The 24,308-nt window shown below is 41.3% G+C and overlaps 1 protein-coding gene across 1 annotated transcript in view; it reads right to left on the bottom strand.

Moving 5' to 3' along the window:
* Window positions 1-4,690: 4,690 nt before the first annotated feature.
* Window positions 4,691-24,308, bottom strand: part of LOC116695607 (inactive N-acetylated-alpha-linked acidic dipeptidase-like protein 2) — a 730,805-nt gene continuing 711,187 nt past the window's right edge. Inside the window, exon 17 of the mRNA XM_032525998.1 lies at window positions 4,691-5,483. Coding sequence (XP_032381889.1) covers window positions 5,237-5,483 — 247 coding nt within the window. The 3' untranslated portion in view covers window positions 4,691-5,236. The remainder of the gene's footprint in view (window positions 5,484-24,308) is intronic.

The raw sequence follows: 24,308 nt of genomic DNA, 5'->3' as shown, positions 1-24,308 counted from the left end.
TTTAGGAAAAATCTTTTGGATTAAAACACTCCCAAGGAACACACATTTTCTGGGCGAAAGTCTTTAGTTTCCCCCCAGAAGTAATTGCGGCCAATAGCGTTCTTATCCAGCAGCAGTCATTGGGGTGCATACAGCAAAAAATATGTGGAATTCTTACATATTACAGTGCTTTGTAGATATACGAACACATGGTTCATAAAAACAAAACATGCAGCCTGAACCAAATCAAGTATTTTTCAACCTGTGAGTTGAGACCTCGTTAGACCCTGGTTGCGCAATGATGACTTTTGTACTGCAATCAAACCCTCAGATTCATGTAATGTATTGATTTTCTCACATTAAAGTAGTGACGGGCTGTACAGTCTAGGTTACTTCTAGTCACGGACGAAGCCAACTCACACAACAAGAGACAACAAAACATTTTTTAGCAACAAAAAAAAGGTTAAGAACCACTTTTAAATCTTTACGTACAACAGTTTAACATACAGTACAAGCACAATAATGAGTGGGTCATGATGAAGTTCTGTGTGGATGTACAGTATTATCATGCAAGTGTAAAACAAAACCGAAGCAGTAGATTCATGCTGTTAGGAAGACTTGTCCTGCTGTCAAAGATCAGGGCAACTGGGATCAAAGTCACTTTTCAACATACATCAGAAATCTGTATGTAATGTGCCACATTTTGATATTTGCGTCAGTGCTACATTGTGTGCAGAAATGTTTGATGACTGTTGACTGATCCTGCAATTAGTGCTGTTCAGTTTTTCACTTTACTGACAACATGTCAGGTACATGTCTACGAGGATAGTCTGCCATGTCATCTAGGTGCTGCTGACGGTTTAAGTTTGTGCCACACTGACACACTCATTGTACAGTACGAGTGTCTCAACAAAGGAAAAATTGACATTGGTTTTATAAAACGTACAAAGACCAACCAACAATGGAACTTTTCTCTCGAATGGGAACCGTTTGCAAGACGGTGATTTAAAAATCGATAGAACTTCAGACCTGGAAATGGTGTCTGACATGCACAATATTTAAAAACACCTGGCCAACATTGTTATGTCAATTTGAAGCACCACATTTTTAACTTATTGAATTTCTGGAATTATGTGACACAGTATTATTATTTTGTATTGTTCAAAGCATCTTGTTATTTGTGACATACAGGTGTGTTTAGATCCAATTTAAGGCAAAATTTCACCTTGCCTTATTCATGCAATTTCAAAGGATTTAGTGTTTATATTTATCCACAAGCAGTCGATGCACAAACTGAAGCTTGGTTAGCTGTAGCTAGCTAACTACGCCTTTAAGTTCACTGTGCATGCAGTCGGAATGGAACTAGTTATAGTGAAAACCACATGTACAATAACAACACAGTGGCGGGGTAATTGATCTGATTCTACTTTTGGTATTGCCTACAATTTTATTTTTTAACTTAAAACATTTTTTTCTGTTAAAAGGCACATGATTTACAGCAATGAGCATTTATATTTTTGATCCCTGAAAAGCTTTTTTTGTAAAATCGGTATTGCATGTCTGCTTATTTACAAACTCGACAATCAAATACAAATTGCCAATTTACCTTTACAAAATGTGTATCAAACCGTTACTGCAAATTGAGATGTAATTTAATAGAAAAAACACAATTTTCGAGACTAAAAATTACGTATTTGAAAGCATCGTTATGACTGTGGAAGCACTACAATTAAAAAAAGCAATTGTAGATAATGTTGGTGTCTCTCTATCCTAAATCAATTCTCAGAACATTTCACAATTCACAAAAGTGTGTTAACTTTAATTAAAATGATTTAATAAGATATTACAAGCTGCAAAATCGTAGCCCATCCCATGCCCCTCCCACCCATCATGCTAAAAAAGTCTATCACATTTAAACTATTGCAAATAAATTAAGGATATAATTGGGTTTTTTTACATTATAAAATAGTACTTTACTTACTTCTGTTCACAAAAACATTATTCCAGCAAACATCATGCCTAACTACAAAAAACTTGAAGCCCAATTTACCAATAGTTTTTTTGGAAAGGATTGCTAAAGCTGCTGATCTGTGGTTTGCAGCTTTGGTCGGCTAGATGGAGCAATTTGGTTACAGCTTAAGAACCATAAACTAACATATACTTTTGCTTTTCCTTGCAATACATTTTTTTTTCCAATACCATTCACAATGTTAGTAAGGTATTAAGCAGTAACAAAACATATATTGCTTAGGTCTCTTTGGGCCTGTGCAGGCTATTAAAGCCATCACGTCAGCCTTAGACTCCTAAATGTCTTGTCACGAGCAGAGCAAACTGCTGCACAATGAGCGAGATCGCTGGATGTCGGCGTTAATTAGTTAGAGAACGTGAGGAGAATAAAGACATTGAGAAGGCAGAGAGATACAACCGACTGTTGACATTTAAAACATTAAGAGTTTTTCAGAGAGTAGCACAAGCATCGAAGAAATGGGAGAGAATGACAAGTGGAGATAAAGTGCAATTGTCAAACAGTGCGTAATGGTTGTTAATGCTTCCAGCTGGAATTGCTGTTTGTTGTGATGCCCGTTCTGCTGTTTATCTTCACTTGTGAATGCTAAAGCATTGGAGGGTTTCACCTCATTTACGCTGTAAGATTGTTATGAATGCTACACAGGACTGGGTTTCTGAAGCCAAGTAGTAGGGTTAAAGTATTAATATTAAAGTAGACTTTTTTTTGTCTCTAATGCAGGGGTGTCGGACTGGGTCTGGAAAGGGGACTTGAGTACCCAGGGCCCTAAAGGATGCTAGACTGAGTAGCTGTGGATGTGGGGAGGGGCCCTTAGAGAAAGCCTCCTATAGAGCCCAGAATTTTGTGCTATGCCCCTGCTCAAATGAGGACTTTAACAACCCCCATTTTCTTAACAAACTTGTAGACCATGTCCTTAAGAATGGCCTTCTTTTAATTGCGCATTTCCCCCCCATTGTCTCCCATGTTCAGTTGCCGATCTCTGTCACTGCGTTGCCCTCCGCAGGTATAAACTACCCACCATGTACCTCCTACAAAGCACATGGAGCCACCAACTGCTTCTTCTCACCTAACAGTGAGGCGTTGTACCTGTTTTACCAGCAGGGGAAGCTAGTGTGAGCACTGAGGACATACTCCCCCACCAGCTCGCCATCTGCTAACATTGCCAGGTTACTGTGTTGTGTTGTTTGGGGCTCCAGTCCAGGCCAGAAGCATTGGTAACCAGCCCTATGTATCAACCGTGTGTACCCACAGATGTGTGCATACTCTATGTAATGCAAAAGAACATTTCCAAGCAAGTGTGGAATTTGACATCTACTTTCTTAATATAAGCACAGCTCTGGCCATACTTACAAACAGAATTTAGTGGTAGAAGAGCGATACTGCAAATAAAAAGCATTTAAGAGTGTAGCATGCATTAAAGGGTAACTATCACTTTTTTCAACCTAATACTTTTCATCCCTATTTTCCCATGGTTTTGTGTCTAACTTGGTCCAGTATTGAAGCGCTCATATTCTGCTCATTTTCAGGTTCATAATTGTATTTTGAGGTTGTACCAGAATAGGTTTACATGGTTTAACTTTTAAAAAACACCATATTTTTGTTGTACTGCCCATTGCTGCAGCTCCTCTTTTTACCCTGTGTGTTGAGCTCTCTGTTTTAGCTACAGAGCGAGGCCTCTCACTTCTGTTCCATCTTTGTTGGGAGTCGCACATGTGCAGTACCTAGGTAAGGACTACTAGCCAGTCAGAAGCAGAGTATGAGGGCATGCCTCCCTAGCAGCTAGGCGAGCATTATAACGTGTTACAAAGTGACGCAGGTTCGTCACGAAAGGCTGGACTACAAGAGAGTTGTTTGGAGCAATTTGTGAACAGTGTTTTCTGTGGGGACTTTGGACTTTTTCAATGTGTAAACCTGTAAAACATGCTAAAAATATATATAACATTATAAATGAAAGGGAAAAAGCCAAAAAGCATGATATGACTACTTTAAGCAAGATCATTGTGTGAGTTATTGTTCTTTAACAAACGTTAATGGCCATAAGATGCCAAGACTTATAGTGATTTTGGTTGTTGGTAGGCTTATTGCTAAACAAGGCCTTTATTGCAATTTTACAGTTGTTAGGTTAAACAATTATATCATTTACGGGTTGTAGGGATCCAGGAAACACAACAACTCGGGCACAACAATGTATATTAAGCTACGTGAGCCTCATTAAGCTTTCCAAATTCAGAGAGAACTTGCCCCCATGGATTAGCTATTGTAGATAACTGCAAAGGGATCTACTTAAAAGGCAACTTGCTGCCTACCCCAGCTTGCTGTTTGGTTAGCCAGCTCGCTGGAACAAATGGACATTTTTATTTGGAAAGTTTTGGGAAGCTGTTTTTAAGATATACCTTGTTTTGCCGTAGTTGCATTTCCACAATGTCCGTGGAGAGTGCAAAGTTAGCGTGACCCTATTGGCCAGAATGGCTCCAATTACAAGAATAACACCCAGGATAGGAAATACCAAAATGTCCCTTTAGGGACACACACAACTATAAAAAACAGATACTGTCACAAAGTGACATCAACCAACCCCTGAAACATGTTCAAGGTTGTCTTTTCAACTTAACCCAGTGTCTGGACACATGTAAACACTTATTTCTTCAACATGGCTTCACCTGTAGAGACAGAATCCAGGTATTTTTTTTCATTTTCCTTAGTATTACAAATTTTAATTCTGAATTGGTGGTTACGTTTTCTTAAAAGCCTCCTGTTCTGGGATCTGTTTGGCTACAGTTTTCTCGACAGCAGAGCTAGTGTCAGGTGATTGACAAATCATTAAAAAAACTAAAACCAATCATAATCATATGGCTTTTATTGCTGGTCTGCTTTCATTGATAGAGAGTATAGTGCAACTTAAAGGACCCCATTGTGTCAATATTATTTGCATATCTAAGAGCTAGTGTGCAACACGTTAGTTTCAATACATTCATATTGTATTCATTGGTTCAATATTGGTTATTGAAAAAGTGTGGAATGATGGGAGTAAATGGATGACACTATGGGGTGGGACTTTAAATCTGTTTTCTGTTGAGCCCTCTCAAAACTCATTGAGTGTTTGGGTTTTCTCTGATTCTTAACGATGTAAAATTAGTACGATTATGTTTTGGAAGAGGCTCAATTGTCTTTTAATATAAGCAATGTTGACTAGTGCATCCAAGCTGACTGACGGGTCCGTGTCAGCCCAGATCATATTGTGTCATTTGGGTAATTTTCAAACAAGTCCAAGCCAAAACACACCAGCCTCTCCGCCGAGCGGATGGCCCTGAGGATGAGAGACAGAGACTGGTTCAGGGTGCTGTGGCAAAGCACTTCCTTGTATGCAGAGTTGTGTTTGACTGCTTTGCTGGAGACGTTGCAATGCAGTACAGCTTCCTTTGAGAACCTGAGAATGGAAAACTGAGGAGTCTTCCCTGGAAGGCTGTATAACAGGTTCCTTTAGAGAGAGAGAGAGGAGGAGATGAGAGATGACGAGAGAGAGAGAGAGAGAGAGAGAGAGAGAGAGAGAGGAGAGCGAGAGAGAGAGGAGAGAGAGAGGAGGAGAGAGCGAGGAGAGAGGACAGTGATAACTTGTTATTATCAATACAACCATTCTCACTACCATCTCGTAAAATACCGATGTTGGTCAGGTGCCTTTGTCGTTTAATTTTTTTTTTTAAACCTTGTGTTGTCTCACCTTTGGGACCCTCTTTTATCCCTCGGGTCAAATTACCCGGGAGTATATTGGGTTTTAAAAACAATTCTGAATAAAATTTTAATTCATAATCTTCAATTCAATTCAATTTATTTATAGTATCAATTCATAACAAGAATTATCTCAAGACACTTTACAGTAGACCACACTCCGGAATTTACAAGGACCCAACAGTTCTAGTTTTCTCAGAGCAAGCAACAGTGCGACAGTGGCGAGGAAAAACTTCCTTTAGGCAGAACCTCGGTCAGACCCAGGCTCTTGGTAGGCGTGTCTGACGGGCCGGTGGGGTTAGAAGAAGAGTGGCAATAACAAAAATAGAAAAAATTAGTAGTTTGTAGCAGTTTTGTGGTGTCATGGCATAGCAGGCGCTGTGCAGCATTACAAGGCACGCAGACGTAGCAGGACGTAGCAGGACGTAGCAGGACGTAGCAGGACGTAGCAGGAGTAGCAGGGCACCACAGTGTAGCAGTTGAACATGGCATCACAGAACGTGTAGCGGAAACATGGCAATAGCTGCTACCCTGATATCGGAGCCTCTCTGATCCAAGGGAACATGCTGGGGAAAAAAGAACATAAGGACTCCGGGGAATGACTCCCCGAAATAGGTTAGTAACAAGCATTTCTGGGACATGGATGCACATAAATGAAAAGATGGAAGAGAGAGGAGAGAGGAGCTCAGTGTATCAAAATAAGTCCCCAGCTGTCTAAAACTATTACAACAAACCAAGAGAGAAGAGGTAAAGGAGCTCAGCCCGGCCGGGCCAGAACTCTCCCCAACCGGATCGGGCTGTATGCCAAGTCTCTTTGGTTCTATTATATTCTTGATTATATGTTAGATAAATCTGAAAACTATGTGACTAGCTTACTCCCTAACAATTCGTTCTATGCCCTAACTAGTGTATCAAAAAAGTCCCCAGCTGTCTAAAACTATTACAACAAAACCAAGAGAGACGAGGTAAAGAGAGCTCCAGCCCGGCCGGGCCAGAACTTCCCCAACCGGATCGGGCTGATGCAAGTCTCCTTTAGTTTTATATATGATAGATAAAATCTGAAAACAATGTGACTAACTACTACTCCCTAACAATATTCGATTCTATGCCTAACTATAGCTTATCAAAAAGGAAAGTCTTAAGCCTACTCTTAAATGTGGAGACGGTGTCTGCCTCCGGACCCAAACTGGAACTGGTTCACAGGAGGGGAGCTTGATAGCTGAACGCTCTGGCTCTGTTCTATTTTAGAGACTCTAGGAACCACCAGTAACCCTGCATTCGGGGCGTAGTTCTCTCCAGGGTTGTAAGGTACTATAGCTCTTTAAGATAAGATGGAGCTGACCATGAAGAGCTTTGTAGGTGAGAAGAAGGATTTTAAATTCTATTCTAATTTTACAGGAAGCCATGCAGAGAAGCTAAAACAGGAGAAACGTGATCTCTTTTCCTGGTTCCTGTCAGAACACGTGCCGCAGCATTCTGGATCAGCTGGAGAGTCTTTATGGTTTTTTCGAGCAGCCTGATAACAGAGAATTGCAGTAATCCAACCTAGAAGTAACAAATGCATGGACTAGTTTTTGCATATTTTAGACAGGATATTCCTGTTTTGCAATATTAGTAGGTGAAAAAAGGCGATCCTTGAAATTTGCTTTAAATGGGAATTAAAGGACATGTCCTGATCAAGATGACTCCCAGATTCTTCACTGTGGTGCTGGAGGCAGGGTGATGCCATCCAGAGTAACTATATCTTGGATAGTGCGTCACGAAGGTGCTTGGGTCCGAGAGCAATAACTTCAGTTTTATCGGAGGAACATTAGAAAATTACAGGTCATCCAGGTTTAATATCTTGAAGGCACGTTTGAAGTTTAGCTAACTGATTAGTTTCATCCGGCTTGATTGAAGATATAATTGAGTATCATCTGCATAACAATGAAGTTTATGGAGGTTTTCCTAATACTGCCTAAGGAAGCATATATATAAGTGAACAGGATTGGACCGAGCACAGATCCTTGGGACTCCCGACTAACGTTGGCGTGCACAGAGGATTCATCGTTAACATAACAAACTGAGATCGTCTGATAATAAGACTTAAACCAGCTTGAGCAGTCCCTTAATGCAATTAAAGTTCCAATCTCTGTAATAAGATATAATGGTCCATGGTATCAAATGCAGCGCTAAGATCTAATAACACAAGTACAGAGATAGTCCTTTGTCTGAAGCACATTAGGAGGTCATTAGTAATTTCACAAGTGCTGTCTCTGTGCTTGATGAACTCTAAATCTGACTGAAAATCCTCAAATAAGCTGTTGTGCAGAAAGTCACACAGCGTTTGGCGACTGCTTTTCAAGAATCTAGAGAGAAATGGAAGGTTGGATAATGTCATAAGTTGGCTAAAACATCTGGATCAAGTTTGGCTTTTTCAGAAGAGGTTTAATTACAGCTACTTTAAGTGGCTGTGGTACATAGCCTGTTAATAAAGACAAATTGATTATATTTAGTAGTGAAAGTGTTGACTAATGGTAAAACTCTTTAAGTAGCCTAGTGGGAGGGATCTAGAGGCAGGTGATGGCTTAGATGAAGAAATAATTGAATTAAATTGATAAAGATCAAGTGAAGCAAAGCAGTCAAAACATGATATGGTTACAGCTGTTTCTAACGTTCCTGAGTTTAGAGATAAGCCCGTTAAAGGCAGGTCTTGGTGAATTTTGTCTAATAGTTATAATTTTATCATTGAAGAACCTCATAAGTCGTTACTACTAAGAGCTATGGGAATACTTGGCTCAGTAGAGCTGTGACCTTCTGTTAGCCTGGTACCGTACTGAAAGAAACCTGGGGTTGTTCCTATTTTCCTTATTAATGACGAGTAGTACGCTGCTTGGTACGGAGGGCCTTCCTATACGTTTTAAGAATCTGCCAGGTTAAACGAGAATTTTCCGTTTGGTGGAGCGCCAGATCTTCTCAAGTTTCCGCGATTTTGCTTTAATTTGCGAGTTTCAGTGTTATACCATGGAGCTAACCTTCTTGTGATTATCTTCTTTTTAGAGGGGCAACAGAGTCTAGAGTCATGTAGCGAGCCTGCTGCACTACAACAAAATGATCGATTTGGGAGGGACTAATAGCATAGGAGTCCTCCGTTACTTTGGGACTTGTAATGAATTAAATGCTAACGGAATCGTATCCTTAAATTTAGCTACAGCACTATCAGATAGACACTTGTATAGGATGTTTTGCCTAACGGCGTGTAGTTCAGCAGTATAAACTCAAAAGTTATCAAACAGTGGTCAGATAGGAAGGGATTCTGTGGGAACACTATAATGTCAATTTCAACACCATATACCAGAACAAGATCGAGGGTGTGGTTAAAACGGGTGAGTCGGTTTATGTACACTTTGAGAGAAGCCAATGGAATCTAATAGAAGAGAAAACGCAGTGTAAGGTATCATTCCATCGTCCACATGAATATTAAAATCCCTACAATAATAACTTTGTCCGTTTTTAGCATAAGTTCGATAGAAACTCTGCAAATTCGGATAAAAATTCAGAGTATGGACCAGGTGTCGGTACTATAACAAATAGAATGGTGCATTGATTTCCAACTTGGGTGTGAAAGACTAAGAACAGATTTCAAATGAGTTTAATTGTTTAGGTTAGAGCTAATTAGTAGACTGGAATCAAAGATAGCTGCAACTCCACTCCTCGGCGCGCCCTCGAGGAATGTGAGTATTAATATGACTGGGGGGGGTGACTCATTTAGCTAACATTCTCCATTACTAGCCAGGTTTCAGTAAGAACAAATAAATCAATATTAGATCTGTATTAATTCATTTACTAGTACCCCTTTAGAAGAGAGAGATCTGATGTTTAAGAGTCCACATTAATTCTCCTATTCTTTGAACTATTGCACTTGTGGTTTTAATTGTTATGAGGTTTCATGCACAGCTCTCTTGTTTACCTTTGATTTAAAATTTTAATGGTCGGGGGCAGACACCGTCACTATGGGATTTTACTAGGTAACACCTGGAATAAAGGAGCAGGAAGTGTGTTAGACTGGGACTTGCCTCCTGGTCCCAACTATGGATGTCAAGGATTAGGTCCACCCTACACTGTCAATGTTTCTAGAAATGAGAGCTGCTCAGCAAGTGGGATGAATGCCGTCTCTCGAATCAGATCAGGTCTCCCAGAAAGACTGCAGTGATCCACAAAGCCAACATCATTATCTGGACACCATCGATAGCCAGCGGCGAAATGACGACATGCGGCTATAGTGTCATCGCTGGTTAGATTTGGCAGGGTCCAGAGAAAACTAGGTGTCGCAGACTGTATCACACTTCGTATGTACACGATTCACATTAATTAGTAACCTCCGATTGCCGGAACCGGGATCATTAACGCCAACGTGAATAACAATCTTGCTGTATTTACGTTTATCCTTAGCCAGCAGTTTCAGATAAGACTCAACGTCGCCCGCTCTAGCCCCCGGGATGCACTTAACTACGGCTGCTGGCTTCGCTAACTTCACGTTTCTCAGAATGGAGCTGCCGATAACCAGAGTTGGTTTCTCAGCGGGGGGGTTGCTGAGTGGGGAAAATCTGTTAGAAACGCTAACAGGCTGGTGGCGGTCCGACGCCTTGGAAAGCTTACGACTGTCTCTTCCTCGTCCTCGCACAGTAACCCAGCCACTATGTCCTGGCTGCTCCGGAGTTCGCGAGGAACTACCAGAGGCTAACTCAGGCTCAGGCCGGCCCGTGCTGACTACCGGGGGGAGGTTAGCTACAGTAACTGACGACTGATCTGTCATGGTGCGGATCCGGACTTCTAACTTACTAAGCGCCTCCACTCCAAAAATAAACTACATTGTTACACACGCCATCACCGCTAAAGGATGCAGAGAGAGTAACTAAACATCTCATACACGAGCAGGAGAAAGTCGGAGAGGGGGCCGACATAACTAACTGCTAAGCTAAAGTCGTTAGCAGCTAAGCTAAAGTAAGGTAGCGTTAGCTACCAAGCGTAAAACAGCTGTATTTAACAAAAGTCGCTAAAAATAGAGAAGATATGTGATGCTTAGGCAGAACTGCTATAAGAAAAATGTTTAGGGACAGTTAGCCGCTGTTAGCAAATCTAACAAACTGAACTGGATGTCGTGAGCAGCAGAGACACCAACACGCAACCAACACACAGGCACAGGAAACGGAAAGGTCAGGTACGCTTACCGTATTGCCGGAAATACAAACAATGTCCAATGTCACCTGTGTCTTGGAGAAAACGTCGCACTTGAATCTATTAACAAATATGTCTTATCTCTTTCCAACAGCTGAGATAACATCTAGTTCAGGGAATGCATCAGTTCTACTAGCACACAATTAAAAATGGAAGTGGGGTTTGTTTTTTGTCATAGGTTATAATTCATGTTAAAAATCCACTAGGGAAACAACGTAATGTCATATCCAGAATATGTTCTGAATTGAGTCAGGAATAATGTTTATCACAGAAAATAAGGAAGGCCGTTGATTTCAGGTAGAAAAAATGTAACTTGTACCATTTTTCTCTTCTAAAATTTGAAATAGGTCAATTTGACCGAAGACAATACAAGGGTTAAATCTGTTTATTGATCCCAATGGGTAAATTACAATTTACACTCTGTGTCCGCACTTTGTTAGTTATCACACACAGTCCTGAACTACACACACACACACGCTCAGGATCTATACATGCACTAATGGAGAGATGTCAGAGTGAGTGGGCTGCCAGCCGAACCAGCGCCCTGAGCGGTCAGGGGGGTGCGATGCCTCGCTCAAGAGCACCTGGCAGTGCCCAGGAGGTGGGGACTTGAACCAGTGACCCTCCGGTTCCCAACCCAACTCCCTACGGACTGAGCTACTGCCACCCTACACGCTAAGAGTCTCCATTAGTCTCCTTTAGTGTCACATAACATAACCAGCTTGGTCGGGACTATTGGCGTCCCTTTTGACGCGCTTGGTCGGGACTATTGGCGTCCCTTTAGACACGCTTGGTCAAGACTATTGGTGTCCCTTTTGACGCGCTTGGTCGGGACTATTGGCGTCCCTTTTGACGCTGTTAAGTTAAGGAAAATCCTGTGGGTGGGGTTACGGTTCCGAGACACGGGGGAATAACAGGCCGGTTAAAGACACACGCAGGACACGAACCTGCTCTCCTGGCTGAAAGTCCTGTGTTTGACCCATCCACCGACCAGCCTCTTTACGTGGAATTTCCCCCTTACATACTACTCACTAAACCCAGTCTAGATGCTGTTCTCCTCAGTACGTTCTACATACACGCCAAAGGGCGCTTTTTTTGACGCATCAGACGCTGTCCAAACGTCCATATTTTACGTCCCTTGAAACCAAGTGGTAAGGGCTAGGGGTAAAAACATACCCCTATGAAATGGGACACCACTTGGTTACCCCCACCATACAGTATAGATCACAAACGTCCAAGATGCTGGAACACCTGTTCCAAGTGTGTCTATGTTGATGGGTTTTGACAAAAGTGTCATGCATTTATATATTTTATAGTTATTCTTCACTTTGGTGGTGCAGAGGCAGATGTTCTTATCTGTGTAGTACTTAGTTCTGTTTGCAATACACATGTGTATACACTCTGAACGATGTGTTCTATATCTGATCCAGTTATCACCGTTTTGAATGTCTTAGATGTTCCTGAAAACTTTTTGTTAAGAAAAATCTTTCGTGCCCAATAAATTAAACATAACAGTCAAAACTATATTATATTACAGAACCATTATCAACTTTTAAAACCATAACTTACATGTCACACGCATAAAAAGGTTTCAAATGTGTAAGACTAAAAAAAGGCACACAAGACCCCAAACAAACAAACTTCAGCTATTCTGATAATCCGGACCAGTCGGATTCCTGTTGGCCAGTAACCCTTCCCTCACATGTATTTCATCAGTGTCCCGTATCATAATCAACAACAATAAACAGGTGCTAGTCATATAATTAGAATATCATAGAAAGGTTTATGTCAGTAAATCCATTCAAAAAGTGAAATTTGTATATTATATTCATTCATCACACACAGAGTGATATATTTCAAATTTTCATTTCTTTTAATTGTGATGATTATTAAACTATTCTGATATTCCAGACCAGTCTGATGCCTGTTGGCCAGTAACCCTTCCCACACATTTCTTTCATCTGTGTCCCGTATCATAACCAACAAGTGCATGAACAGGAATTCATTACAAATGATTGCAATTAAAAACACAGGATTTAAAAAACTTCTTCTTGTTTTCAGCCCGAAAGTGGATCAGCTGCTGTGTCCTCCTGTGTCCCTGTGTGTTACAGGACGGTATATATAAAGCCCGTATCAATGTCTCCAAAGCAAGTAGTGTTGTGCACTGATATCAAACGAAATTCTCTGCTAATGGTTAAAACTGTAGACATGTATACAGTCCATTCAAGGCAGAGAAATGCGTGGAAGGGGTAAGACAGAGAAATGAGATTAGGCCTTAGTAGCTGTTATAAAATTTGCCTTTACACACATTATATCCACATAATGGGTGATAATGTATCATAGCTTAAATTGTGTTAATATTGTGTGAAAGCACCAACAATCAACCATACAATATCGCCGCAATATCATAATTTGTATTTGGTCAAACATATCTTGATATTTGATTTTCTCCAATTCATCTCAATATTGCCCAGCTCTAAGTTCAAGCAGGATACAGTATGATCCCCCAACACCACCACCCTACCTGCCGGTGCAATAACTGAAGGCCACACGATTAGTTTATTACTATTATTATCATTGTCCATCTCTTTGTCTTCCTTTCACTCTGTTGTACCCACCGGCATGCACACAGAGCACATACGTAAACAGGGACATGCCGCTGGGGGTAGCAGAGCAGTCATTTGTAGGTCAGAAAGGCAGAGTCTGCAGAGCGTTGATCCCCTCTGGGCTGAAGTACATTGATTTCTCCTAAAGTGGCTGAACAGACTTAGAGAGTAAATGGAGTGATTCTTCATCTGTTAAGACACAGGTCGGGAGCTGTAGGGTGTGAAGGGACACTGACCTTCAGCACACAATTTAGAGTCAAAGTCAGAGTGCTGGTAAGATTCTGTATCTACACATCTATGACACCAGTGGGGCTAGTCCTGTAGGCAGAGGGGGTTTGGGTTATCATATTATCATATTTGTTCACAAAAATGACAGTGGACGATTGTCTTATACAGCACAATGTCCATGTTTACTTAGTCTTTATCGTCTGGGTTTGATTTTACCACAACATACTGTAGCTCATGATTGTAATGCTATGTGGCAGCCAACTCTCATAACTTAGAGTTGGCTGCCAGCATAAACACATAAGTCAGCAGTTGGCTTTTAAATGAGCGTGCAGTTTCAACTGTATTACCATACATTGATAAAATACCTCTGACAAAAATAGAACAACAGGCATTGATATAAAACTGAATCCATCAGCTGTAATGGACTGCCTATCTCAAAGCATAGACTGTTAAAATTATAGACGTAGCATCGTTGACGTCACCCTTTGGTTTGTGGGCGGCCGTTTTGAAGGCAAGAGAGTTTGCATTTTGGCTGTCGCCATCTTGGGCTTTGGATCCAGTAGTGACCATATTTGGACAAATGGGGAGAGCTGGGAAAAGATGATGCGTACAAGTCCGTGTTGTGTATGGTTTCAATGGGGCTGTGCTAAGCTAAACGCCAGAGTCACATATATTTTACCCTTCTGACGACAATCAGTTTTGCCAGTCGGTCAACAGAAGCGATAAACCTCCAGGTACTGGCGCCATTCATCCGTATCTAACTTTCTTTGAAGTTACCAGCTAACACTAGCTAAGTAAGTAAAACGATGAAGTGAAAACACACAATGAGAGGGTCAAGTTTATGATGAAAACACCCAAAAACATGTTCACGGATATTTTAATGTAAGCAGGGCAATAAGCATTGATATGCCTCCGTCATGATTGACAGATGGGCACCTTGCCACGCCCCTTCTCTATTTTAGACCCAGATGTTTCAGCTTGATCTCTTTTCAAGTCTCTGCTAGTTGGTTTAATGATTTTGAAAATGTGCCATATGATGCCATAACAACTGGTATTTTTTCATGTCATCACATGTAGTAATTTGTTGGAAAGTGCTCAAGCTATAAACAGGGTAATTCTCTCCAAATAATGGAGGACACAGAAGCTAAGAAACACCCGACATGAAGTGGAGGGTAGTTTGGCACCACTTTGTAAACCATGGAATGCACAACTCAGATATTATCCCATAAAAAGATTTAAAAAACATATATATGATTGAAGTGCCGTTATGAAAAGAAAGAGCAAACATTTTGTGAAGATTCTAAGGAGACAACAAAAGGGGGTCTTGCACACCTTTTGTTTTCTCTTTTTCAAATCTTTGCTCTTTGCTCTGGTGTTTCAACACGGCAATTTAATGATAAAAGAGCCTCAGAAATGTAATCTTGTCTACCCATGTCCCCTATCCACCATCTGTCGGCATATCCAGTTGTAAAAGTGGTCCTTTTTGAAGCACCTCAGAGTGTAGCCTACATAAAGACATCTGCTATCGATTGGCGTGGCTCTCTGCAGCCTCACATCCTCTCTTAATAGAGGCTGCCTCCTGCTCTGCAACACAACAAATTGGGTTTAAACTATGTCTGCTGCCCCAGGTGTCACTCACAGCTTCCATCCAACCCTGACAGCAGCATGGTGGGGCTGTGTGTGTTCTCTTTGTGAGAACCAAAGAAAGGTTTAGCTTCAAAGTAACAACATTTTGGCTTGCCCTTCCTTTTGCTACAGGAGATTTAAAGCCAATGGATTAAAATATAACTTGAGGAGCAGAAGTGGCTAACTTTTATGTCTTTATGTAATTTTATAAATTATTTATTTTGAATACTTTTTAGGGCTCTGTGTGTTTAGAATGTGGCCTGAGTTGAGTCGCCTGTGTGTGTGTGTGTGTTTTGTTATGGATAACTCATTGACTTTTATTTATGTCTGTGTGGTTCACTGACATGGCTGTTTTCTGTTTTCTAGAGATATTGTTTACTCTTGAAGTTGGTTAGTCAGTGAGCTCAGCCACTAACAGGTAATGTAAATGTAAATGGACTGTTATGAACTGGAATGTAAATGGACTGGTACTCTTATATAGATTTGATTGATTTACAGAAGTTCTACAAATCTGAGTTTTCAAACAATGTTTTTGCCTTTATTGATAGTAATCTAATGTTATGTTAGTTTTTTTGTATGAGTGTAAGGGTGAGGACACCCTATATGCACCCTATATTTTAATTTTGAATCCTAAAATAAAAATAAAGTCCTGTTCTAACATATTCTAAATGATCTTATCAGTAAACTTTAAAAAGTAAACTACCTCTGCCAAGGCAAGCCCTATTACAAAATGTTAATGCAGTGTGCATTTTCCAGGTTGAACTCATTTTCTTTATTAAGACTATTAATTTGTCTTTTTTGGCCTTTCCTGAATAGGACAGCTAAAGGCAAGAAAGTGGGAGAGAGTGGGATGACATGCTCCAAAATTTGACGGCTTCTTCCTAGGCCCATACTGTACCTTTCCACCAAGTCTCCTGAAAATCGGGCCAGTGGTTTTTCACAGACAACCAAACCAACAAACAGGCCAACATATTTTTCACTGCCAGCGTGTCAAACAAGCGACATTTGGTCAGGTTGCTTTGGCGTTTGTAACTGATGCAAAAAGTCTCTTTTATCTTCTAGCCCTTTGGCGCATGTATAGACACGCTTGATGCCATTTCTTTTTGATGCTCTGGGCCGTGTCATATTGTTTCAGTGACACACGGGACAACAATGGGACATGAACCCCAGTCTCCAGTGTGAAAGTCCTGTGTTGTTTAACCAACCTGCTTATGCTGATTTACAGTCTTTCATACTACTTGCTACTGTTGGGAAGTAGATTTTTGCATTGGTATCTGACACTGAGATCCACTGAGTTGGGAGTGGAACCGGAAAACAGAACCTTCTTGGAGACAATACCATTGTTTAAAATGATTTACATAATGTGTAACATACACTGTGGTGTTCTAGGAAATTATTGATTGTTAGGTTGGGCAAGAATGCAGTTGTTGAACTTTACAGTTCTATAAGTCTCAGGGTACACAGCACTGACCCTGCTGTGGACCAAGAGTCTATCCATCCATCCATCTTCATCTGCTTATCCGGGGTTGGGTCAGGGGAGCAACATTTCCAGCAACCCCAAACTTCCCTTTCCCGAGCCACTTTAACCAGCTCTGACTGGGGGACCCGAGGCATTCCCAGGCCAGATTGGAGATGTTATCCTTCCACAGGGACTTCCAAGAGGCCTCCTCCCAGCAGGATGTGCCTGGAACACATCCCAAAGGAGGCGCCCCGGGAGCATCCTTACCAGATGCCCAAACCACCTCAACTGGATAAGAGTAGTTATTATCTTGATTATTATTCCAGCGTCAGCAGCAACTGCATCTTTAAATTGAAATTTCCCCACCTAGACCACAAGCAGGTTTACACTGACATATCCAAACACCCTTTATGATAGTGAATGGGATTCTCTGGAAAGTGTTTCTCAGGCTTGGTTGGCAATTTGATGAAACGCAAGTATCACGCACATAACCACAACAAGACAAGTTATGGGCATACTTTTAAATGCTTTACTGCACTGCTTAGGTGTTTATGATGCTTAAAAATGTACCTTATGTTTTGTTGCCTTTTTAAACTGTCAAGGAAATCATTTGAAAAAACGTTCAGTGCTCTTAGTCTAATTGTCTTAGTTCTGTGAGGGAATGGTAACTTCCTTTATGAATGAGTGCTATTAAGCCTTAATGCTTTCCGAGCATGATGGAGCAGCTAATTTTACCTTGGATGCTAATGGCAGTCTAGGGCAATTAACATGTCTATTACTGCCATAAACTGTGAATAACACTGAACAGCAAAAGCCATTTATTCCGTAAGAATCTAGTTGAAAGGTAGACAGTTAAAGAGGTGTGGGGGAAGACAGAGTGTGTAGATATTGTGAGACGCTAAAATCAAATAGAGAACAAAAGTGTTATTAAGTAAAAACTCAGGAACAGCTTCACTTTTGTATACATGAAGGTTCAAGAGACTTTGATGACTTACACATAAGTATTTAATTGTCTTGATTGAGAAGAAATTAAAGCATACAGTACAGTTTAACCAGGAGGTGTTAGCGTGCAGTAGTGTCCTCAACTCTGAGGGTCCGTGCCTTCTTCCAGATACATTACAGTATGTCCCCAAGCTGTCAAGTTTTTGTTATGCCAAGATATTGATGGCCCTGAAACACCATACTCACACCTACAGGCTAGTTCTGGGAAGTGTGGCAGGTCCCTTTAGCCTGTTTCCATGGATCTCCAAAAGGACAGTCCTAGAAAAAGCACTTCCTTGTAATGCAGCTGCCTAGACTCTGTGAGACTGTAGAGAAATAAACTTAGCCATAGTCAAACAGGTTTGGTTATTAGAGACTGGCAGACAATTCTTGGCCTGACCTGTAGTCTCGCATTGGCAGACCTTACTTCCCAGGATGGGAGATAAACGCTCTGGTTAATTTGCATTTCTTTAAAACAATCCCAATCGTCTTGGGTGGTGCTAAGCGACGGACAGAGCCACGGGACCTCTCCAAATCGAGAATTTGTTGTGGTGGAACATGTGTATGTTCAAAAGTTGTTTTAGAGTGCAACAGAAAACTCAGATTTGACAGAGTCTAGCTAGCTGTCTGGATTTACTCTGGAGATATCTGAGGAGCAGTTAGTCTGAGGAGCAGGAGGGCGGCTGTGGCTCACTGTTAGTGCAGTCGCCTGCCAATCAGAACCTTGGCAGTCAATCCCTGGCCCTGCAGTCCCATGTAAGAGCGTCCTTTGACAAGACACTGAAACTCCGTTTAAGACTAAGTGCTATCTACACTGTATATAGTTCTCATAAATCCACCAGTTAAAATGACAACCACGCTTTAATCTTCAATTCAATTCAATTCAATTCAATTTTATTTATAGTATCAATTCATAACAAGAATTATCTCAAGACACTTTACAGATAGACCCACTCCGAATTTACAAGGACCCAACGTTCTAGTTTCCTCCAGAGCAACAACAGTGGCACAGTGGCGAGGAAAAACTTCCTTTTAGGCAGAAACCTCGGTCAGACCCGGCTCTTGGTAGGCGGTGTCTGACGGGCCGTGTGGGGTTAGAATGAAGAGTGGCAATAACAAAATAGAAAAAATTAGTAGTTTGTAGCAGTTCTTGTGGTAGTTCATGGCATAGCAGGACGCTGTGCAGCATTACAAGGCACAGCAGGACGTAGCAGGACGTAGCGGACGTAGCAGGACGACAGCACACAGTTACAGTTGAACATGCATCACAGAACGTGTACGGAACCAGGGCAATAGCTGCTACCCTGATTTCGGAAGCCTCTCTGATCCAAGGAACATGCTGGGGAAAAAAAACATAAGACTCCGGGAATGACTCCCCAGAAATAGGTTAGTAACAAGCATTTCTGGGACATGGATGCACATAAATGAAAAGATGGAGAGATAGAGAGAGAGGAGCCAGTGTATCAAATAAAGTCCCCAGCTGTCTAAACTATTACAACAAAACCAAGAGAGACGAGGTAAAGAGCTCCAGCCCGGCCGGGCCGAACTCTCCCCAACCGGATCGGGCTGTATGCCAAGTCTCCCTTTGGTTCTATTATATTCTGATTATATGATAGATAAATCTGAAAACTATGTGACTAGCACTACTCCTAACAATATTCGATTCTATGCCCAAACTAGTGTATCAAAATAGTCCCAAGCTGTCTAAAACTATTACAACAAAACCAAGAGAGACGAGGTAAAAAGCTCCAGCCCGCCGGGCCAGAACTCTCCCCAACCGATCGGGCTGTAGCCAAGTCTCCCTTTAGTTTATTATATGATAGATATCTGAAACAATGTGACTAACTACTACTCCCTAACAATATTCGATTCTATGCCCTAACTATAAGCTTTATCAAAAAGGAAAGTCTTAAGCCTACTCTTAAATTGGAGACGGTGTCTGCCTCCCGGACCCAACTGGAACCTGGTTCCACAGGAGAGGAGCTTGATAGCTGACCGCTCTGGCTCCTGTTCTATTTTATAGCCTCTAGGAACCACCAGTAACCCTGCATTCTGGAGCGTAGTTCTCTCCCAGGGTTGTAAGGTACTATAACTCTTTAAGATAAGATGGACCTGACCTGAAGAGCTTTGTAGTGAGAAGAAGGATTTTAAATTCTATTCTAAATTTTACAGGAAGCCAATGCAGAGAAGCTAAAACAGGAGAAACGTGTCTCTTTTCCTGTTCCTGTCAGAACACGTGCCGCAGCATTCTGGATCAGCTGTAAGTCTTTATGGATTTTTTCGAGCAGCCTGATAACAGAGAATTGCAGTAATCCAACCTAGAAGTAACAAATGCTGGACTGTTTTTTCTGCATCATTTTTAGACAGGATATCCTGATTTTTGCAATTTACGTAGGTGAAAAAAGGCGATCCTTGAAATTTGCTTTAAATGAATTAAAGGACATGTCCTGATCAAAGATGACTCCAAGATTCTTCACTGGGTGCTGGAGGCCAGGGTGATGCCATCCAGAGTAACTATATCTTTGGATAGTGCGTCACGAAGGTGCTTGGGTCCGAGAGCAATAACTTCAGTTTTATCGGAGTTTAACATTAGAAAATTACAGGTCATCCAGGTTTTCATACTTTCGCATCAGGCCAAATTGGCTAGTAACTTAGCAATGTTACCCGCAAGAAATTAATTCTTACCTGGATTTGGCAGGTTGGTAGGTGTCAAATTAAAGCCCTGATTACAACACAAAGAAGGAGGAAGGTAACGGACTTATGCCGAAAATAGTGACATCTGGCAAAATTACCGGCAGCACCTGAGAAATCCTCGAAAATGCTGCATTGTGAATATAGACAATCTACCTGTGACTTCTGAATGATGCATTGTTGTCTAACTGGGCTTTTACACCTGCCTTGTTTAGTTTGGTTGAATTGCGTTAGAGTTTGCTTTCCCCCTTGGTGCGGTTCGTTTGGGGAGGTATGAATGCAGCAATCACACACGGATCCGGACCAATCAAGCGTTCCAAGACCTCCTTAAAGAGGTGGTCTCATGAACCCTTTCAATAGAACTCGTTCGAAGAACGTGATCGGACCTCGAACCATACCAACCACTGTACGTGTACTCCGCAAGTCTGAGCAAAACGGCTCCTGTAGTCAGGTGTTGCAACTGTAGCAGCTTGGAGTGTTTCTCTCACAGAAACAGACTGGAATCAAGTTCACCGTCAGTCCCATCTCTGTTGTCAAACCAAGTTGGACACTACCATTCAAGGTCAGCTGTCCTCCAACTAAATGTGATTTGATATGATTAATTGTGTTTTTTTTTCTTTAGCTGGACAGTTTGACAAAAATAACTTCTCCAACTAATTTGGAGCTCTCACTTTCTTGTACGTCATGCACTGTGCAGAGCCAATGAATTACTGCTGTTCTGCACTGAAAGGCTGCTACTTGGAAAGAATTCAGACGCTGTTGTGTGTAAATGATTCCCCTTTTCCCTTTTTTGTCAGAAGGAATAAATATGTGTTCACTGTGAAGCTCAAGTTTTATGTTACATTACTGCTCTTCTGCTCCATATGTAGAACAAGTTGAAAAATAAGTGGATGCACCCATTTCAAGATAGATGGCTGACAGGGGGATTTATATCATGGCTTCCACATTATAGGATTGCAAGTGATTTAGGGACTGTGTGAAAGTTATTAGGGCAGGCAGAGGGATCTAGAAGGGGCCTGGTTATGTATTTCTCCTTTTTGCGGGGACTAAATTTGTAGGTTTTTAGAATTATTATCATTGTCATGGAACCTTTGTCCTTCCCCTTTTTTACCCAAGTCATAGAAAGTTGGGCAGAGAGGGTGTTACCTCTCCTCAGATACTACCCAGACCCCTGAGAGGATGCTGCGCCATGCCAACTAACCTCCTTCCACGTTTGACCTAGGAGAGAGCTGCTATGCTTTCTTGTTGTTGTGTATTGGGTTGATCTTTGTTCGACATGTGTTTGTTTCACAGAAATATCTGTCTCCATCTCTATGCTCAGCTAGAACAGTAGGAGAGGGGCCTACTGCTGAGATTGTTGCATCATATTCTTTGTCAAATAGTTTTTACTCACATGTTTTAAAGGTATAGTTATAGTTAAAATAACAATTTTCGCTAACTGCACCTTTAATTTGTGGTCTTTTTTTAGTCTTCTTATATACTGTGAAAGGAGGTCCAGATGAAAATGAGGTTGGTTTGAAGTTTTTATGAAAACAGAGAGCCCAAATCAGTTTTACATCTACTGTCGACCCATGCAGTTAAAGCCTTCAAAATCAGATCCTGAAGTAAAAATAACACCTGTGCTACATCATCACCTGCAATGCACAACTAAAACATTAACCCTGCTGTTGTCCTCGGGTCAAATTTGACTTTTCAAACAAAAGTACCGTGGATGGTTCTCTGCAACACTCTTCACAAGTAAAATACATAGTGTTGCCTACTTTCATTGAATTTCCACTACACACAGGACTAAAATATACACCCACATGCTCAGGATCCACCAATCCCCTCTCTACTTTGGTCCGTACAGGGGGACCTGAACCAGTGACCCGGTTGCTAACCCAACTCTGACGGACTGTGCTATTGCCACCCCTAATCTTTGTTTTGCTAATTTGCTAGACTCTATGATAATAATACTTAATTTACATTTATTACATTTATATAGAGCTTTATCATAGACTACTCCCGATGTGTAGCACCCACCTGGGTGATGCACGGTAGCCTTATAACGCCAGATCACGGTAGCCTTATAACGCCAGATCACTAGGAGTGATCTAGGAGATCACTCCTAGTGATGAAGCTTTGTGAACCAGTGGCTTTATTTTCAGAGCCCACTAGATGGCGATCTTGGTTTTAAGAGAATTCAGAGCGGCATCTAGTGGGCTCAGACAATAAAGACACTGGATTACTGCTCACCACATCAGCTTGTTAAAAAGGGAGGGAAACATATTTTTAGTGGTGGGGAAAAACAGAGCACCAGGAGAAAACCAACACAAACCCTACACGGTAAGCCCCAGGACAACCAGGGTTTAAACCCAGAACCTTCTTGCTGCAAGGCCACAGTGCTAACTATTGGGCCACCATATTGCTGATGGCTAATGAGCTTTATCGTGACTCTTTTAGGGCTTTATTTTGACCAACTGTGGGAAGTCTATACAAGACAGTAAAACAATAAAATCTATGTTAATTTTTTGAATAAATAAAAGCATGACAGTAAGCTATACATACTTGGCCCTTAATGGGATTCTGATTTTCCAGTGTTGACCTTAGTGAAATTGAGTTTGACACCCATGCACCCTGTCGTCTCTTAACTCTCCTTGGTTTAGACAATAACTGTATCAAGACAATAGAGTGGAATAATGCTCAATTCAGAACCTAACAGAATTTGCATTATACAAACCACTCACCACCACATGGTCATGTGCCTTCAATGTCACCAGTGGCATGTCACTTCATCAAGACAAATCACTCAATATTATTTTCTTGCCATTTTTCATCATCATATTCCAGCAATCACTTCTAATCACTGCTTGACCTCCAATAAAACACAGTACTTAAGTGTTTAACCAAGACCAAGAGGAGACTAATACTTCTCTAAAACACTTTTCAACAAAGTAACTGTTCAAGGTTCATTTGTCTTTTATGTCTCATTTCCACTGCATGGTTCGGCTCAGCTCAACTCAACTCACTTTTGGTACAAAGTGCTTTCCTTTATTTGGTTTCACACTGCATATAGCACCCCTTCAGCGACCCTCGCTGGATCCTTTCATTGGCAACAATGTCTGAACTCGGTCACTTGTACGGCATAGTGTACAAACTGTACTGCATAGTTTTACGGCTACAGATGTTCAGATAACAATACCAGTATTGAGAAAGCCTCTGATACTGACTAAAATGCTGGTTTCGGTATGGTCAAGTACTTGAGTTTATGCACCGATCCGATACCATATAATTTAGTCCTGAAGAAAATCTACTTTAAGTTAGGGTTAATGCCCAACGAGGTGTCCATTGTCAGGTCCATTGTCATTAATGGACACGGTGAGGCATAAACCTTCCAAGTTTATTAATAACTGACAATGGACACCTGGAAGGGCATTAACCACTTATACCATAGTCACATGCCAAATAACATTAAAACATTACTTTGTATGGTCACCCATTACTATCTTCATGTGCAGCTTTTCTTTAGTGATGGGGACATGCATTATGTGTATTGTTTTTTGCTGTCACTTGTAGATGTGATAAGCTGTGTTATCTGAGGCCTGAGCTGGGACCACGGATGTTTGCAGACTGACATTTGTATACATTGAGTGGTTTGTTGTAGGCGGGGGGTATAAAGGGGACGTGTTTGTGATGATTTGGGATCAGCTGATCGATCGAGGAGAGAGAGATTTCGGAGCTCAACGGGAGAGGCGGTCACGATTGAGGAGGGCTCTGGTTTTTCGCAGGC

The sequence above is a fragment of the Etheostoma spectabile genome, chromosome 9 (genome assembly GCF_008692095.1).
Source record: "Etheostoma spectabile isolate EspeVRDwgs_2016 chromosome 9, UIUC_Espe_1.0, whole genome shotgun sequence".
In the NCBI taxonomy this organism is placed as follows: domain Eukaryota; kingdom Metazoa; phylum Chordata; class Actinopteri; order Perciformes; family Percidae; genus Etheostoma; species Etheostoma spectabile.
The sequence above is the reverse complement of the archived record's forward strand: the minus strand, read 5'-3'. Positions and strand labels throughout refer to the sequence as shown.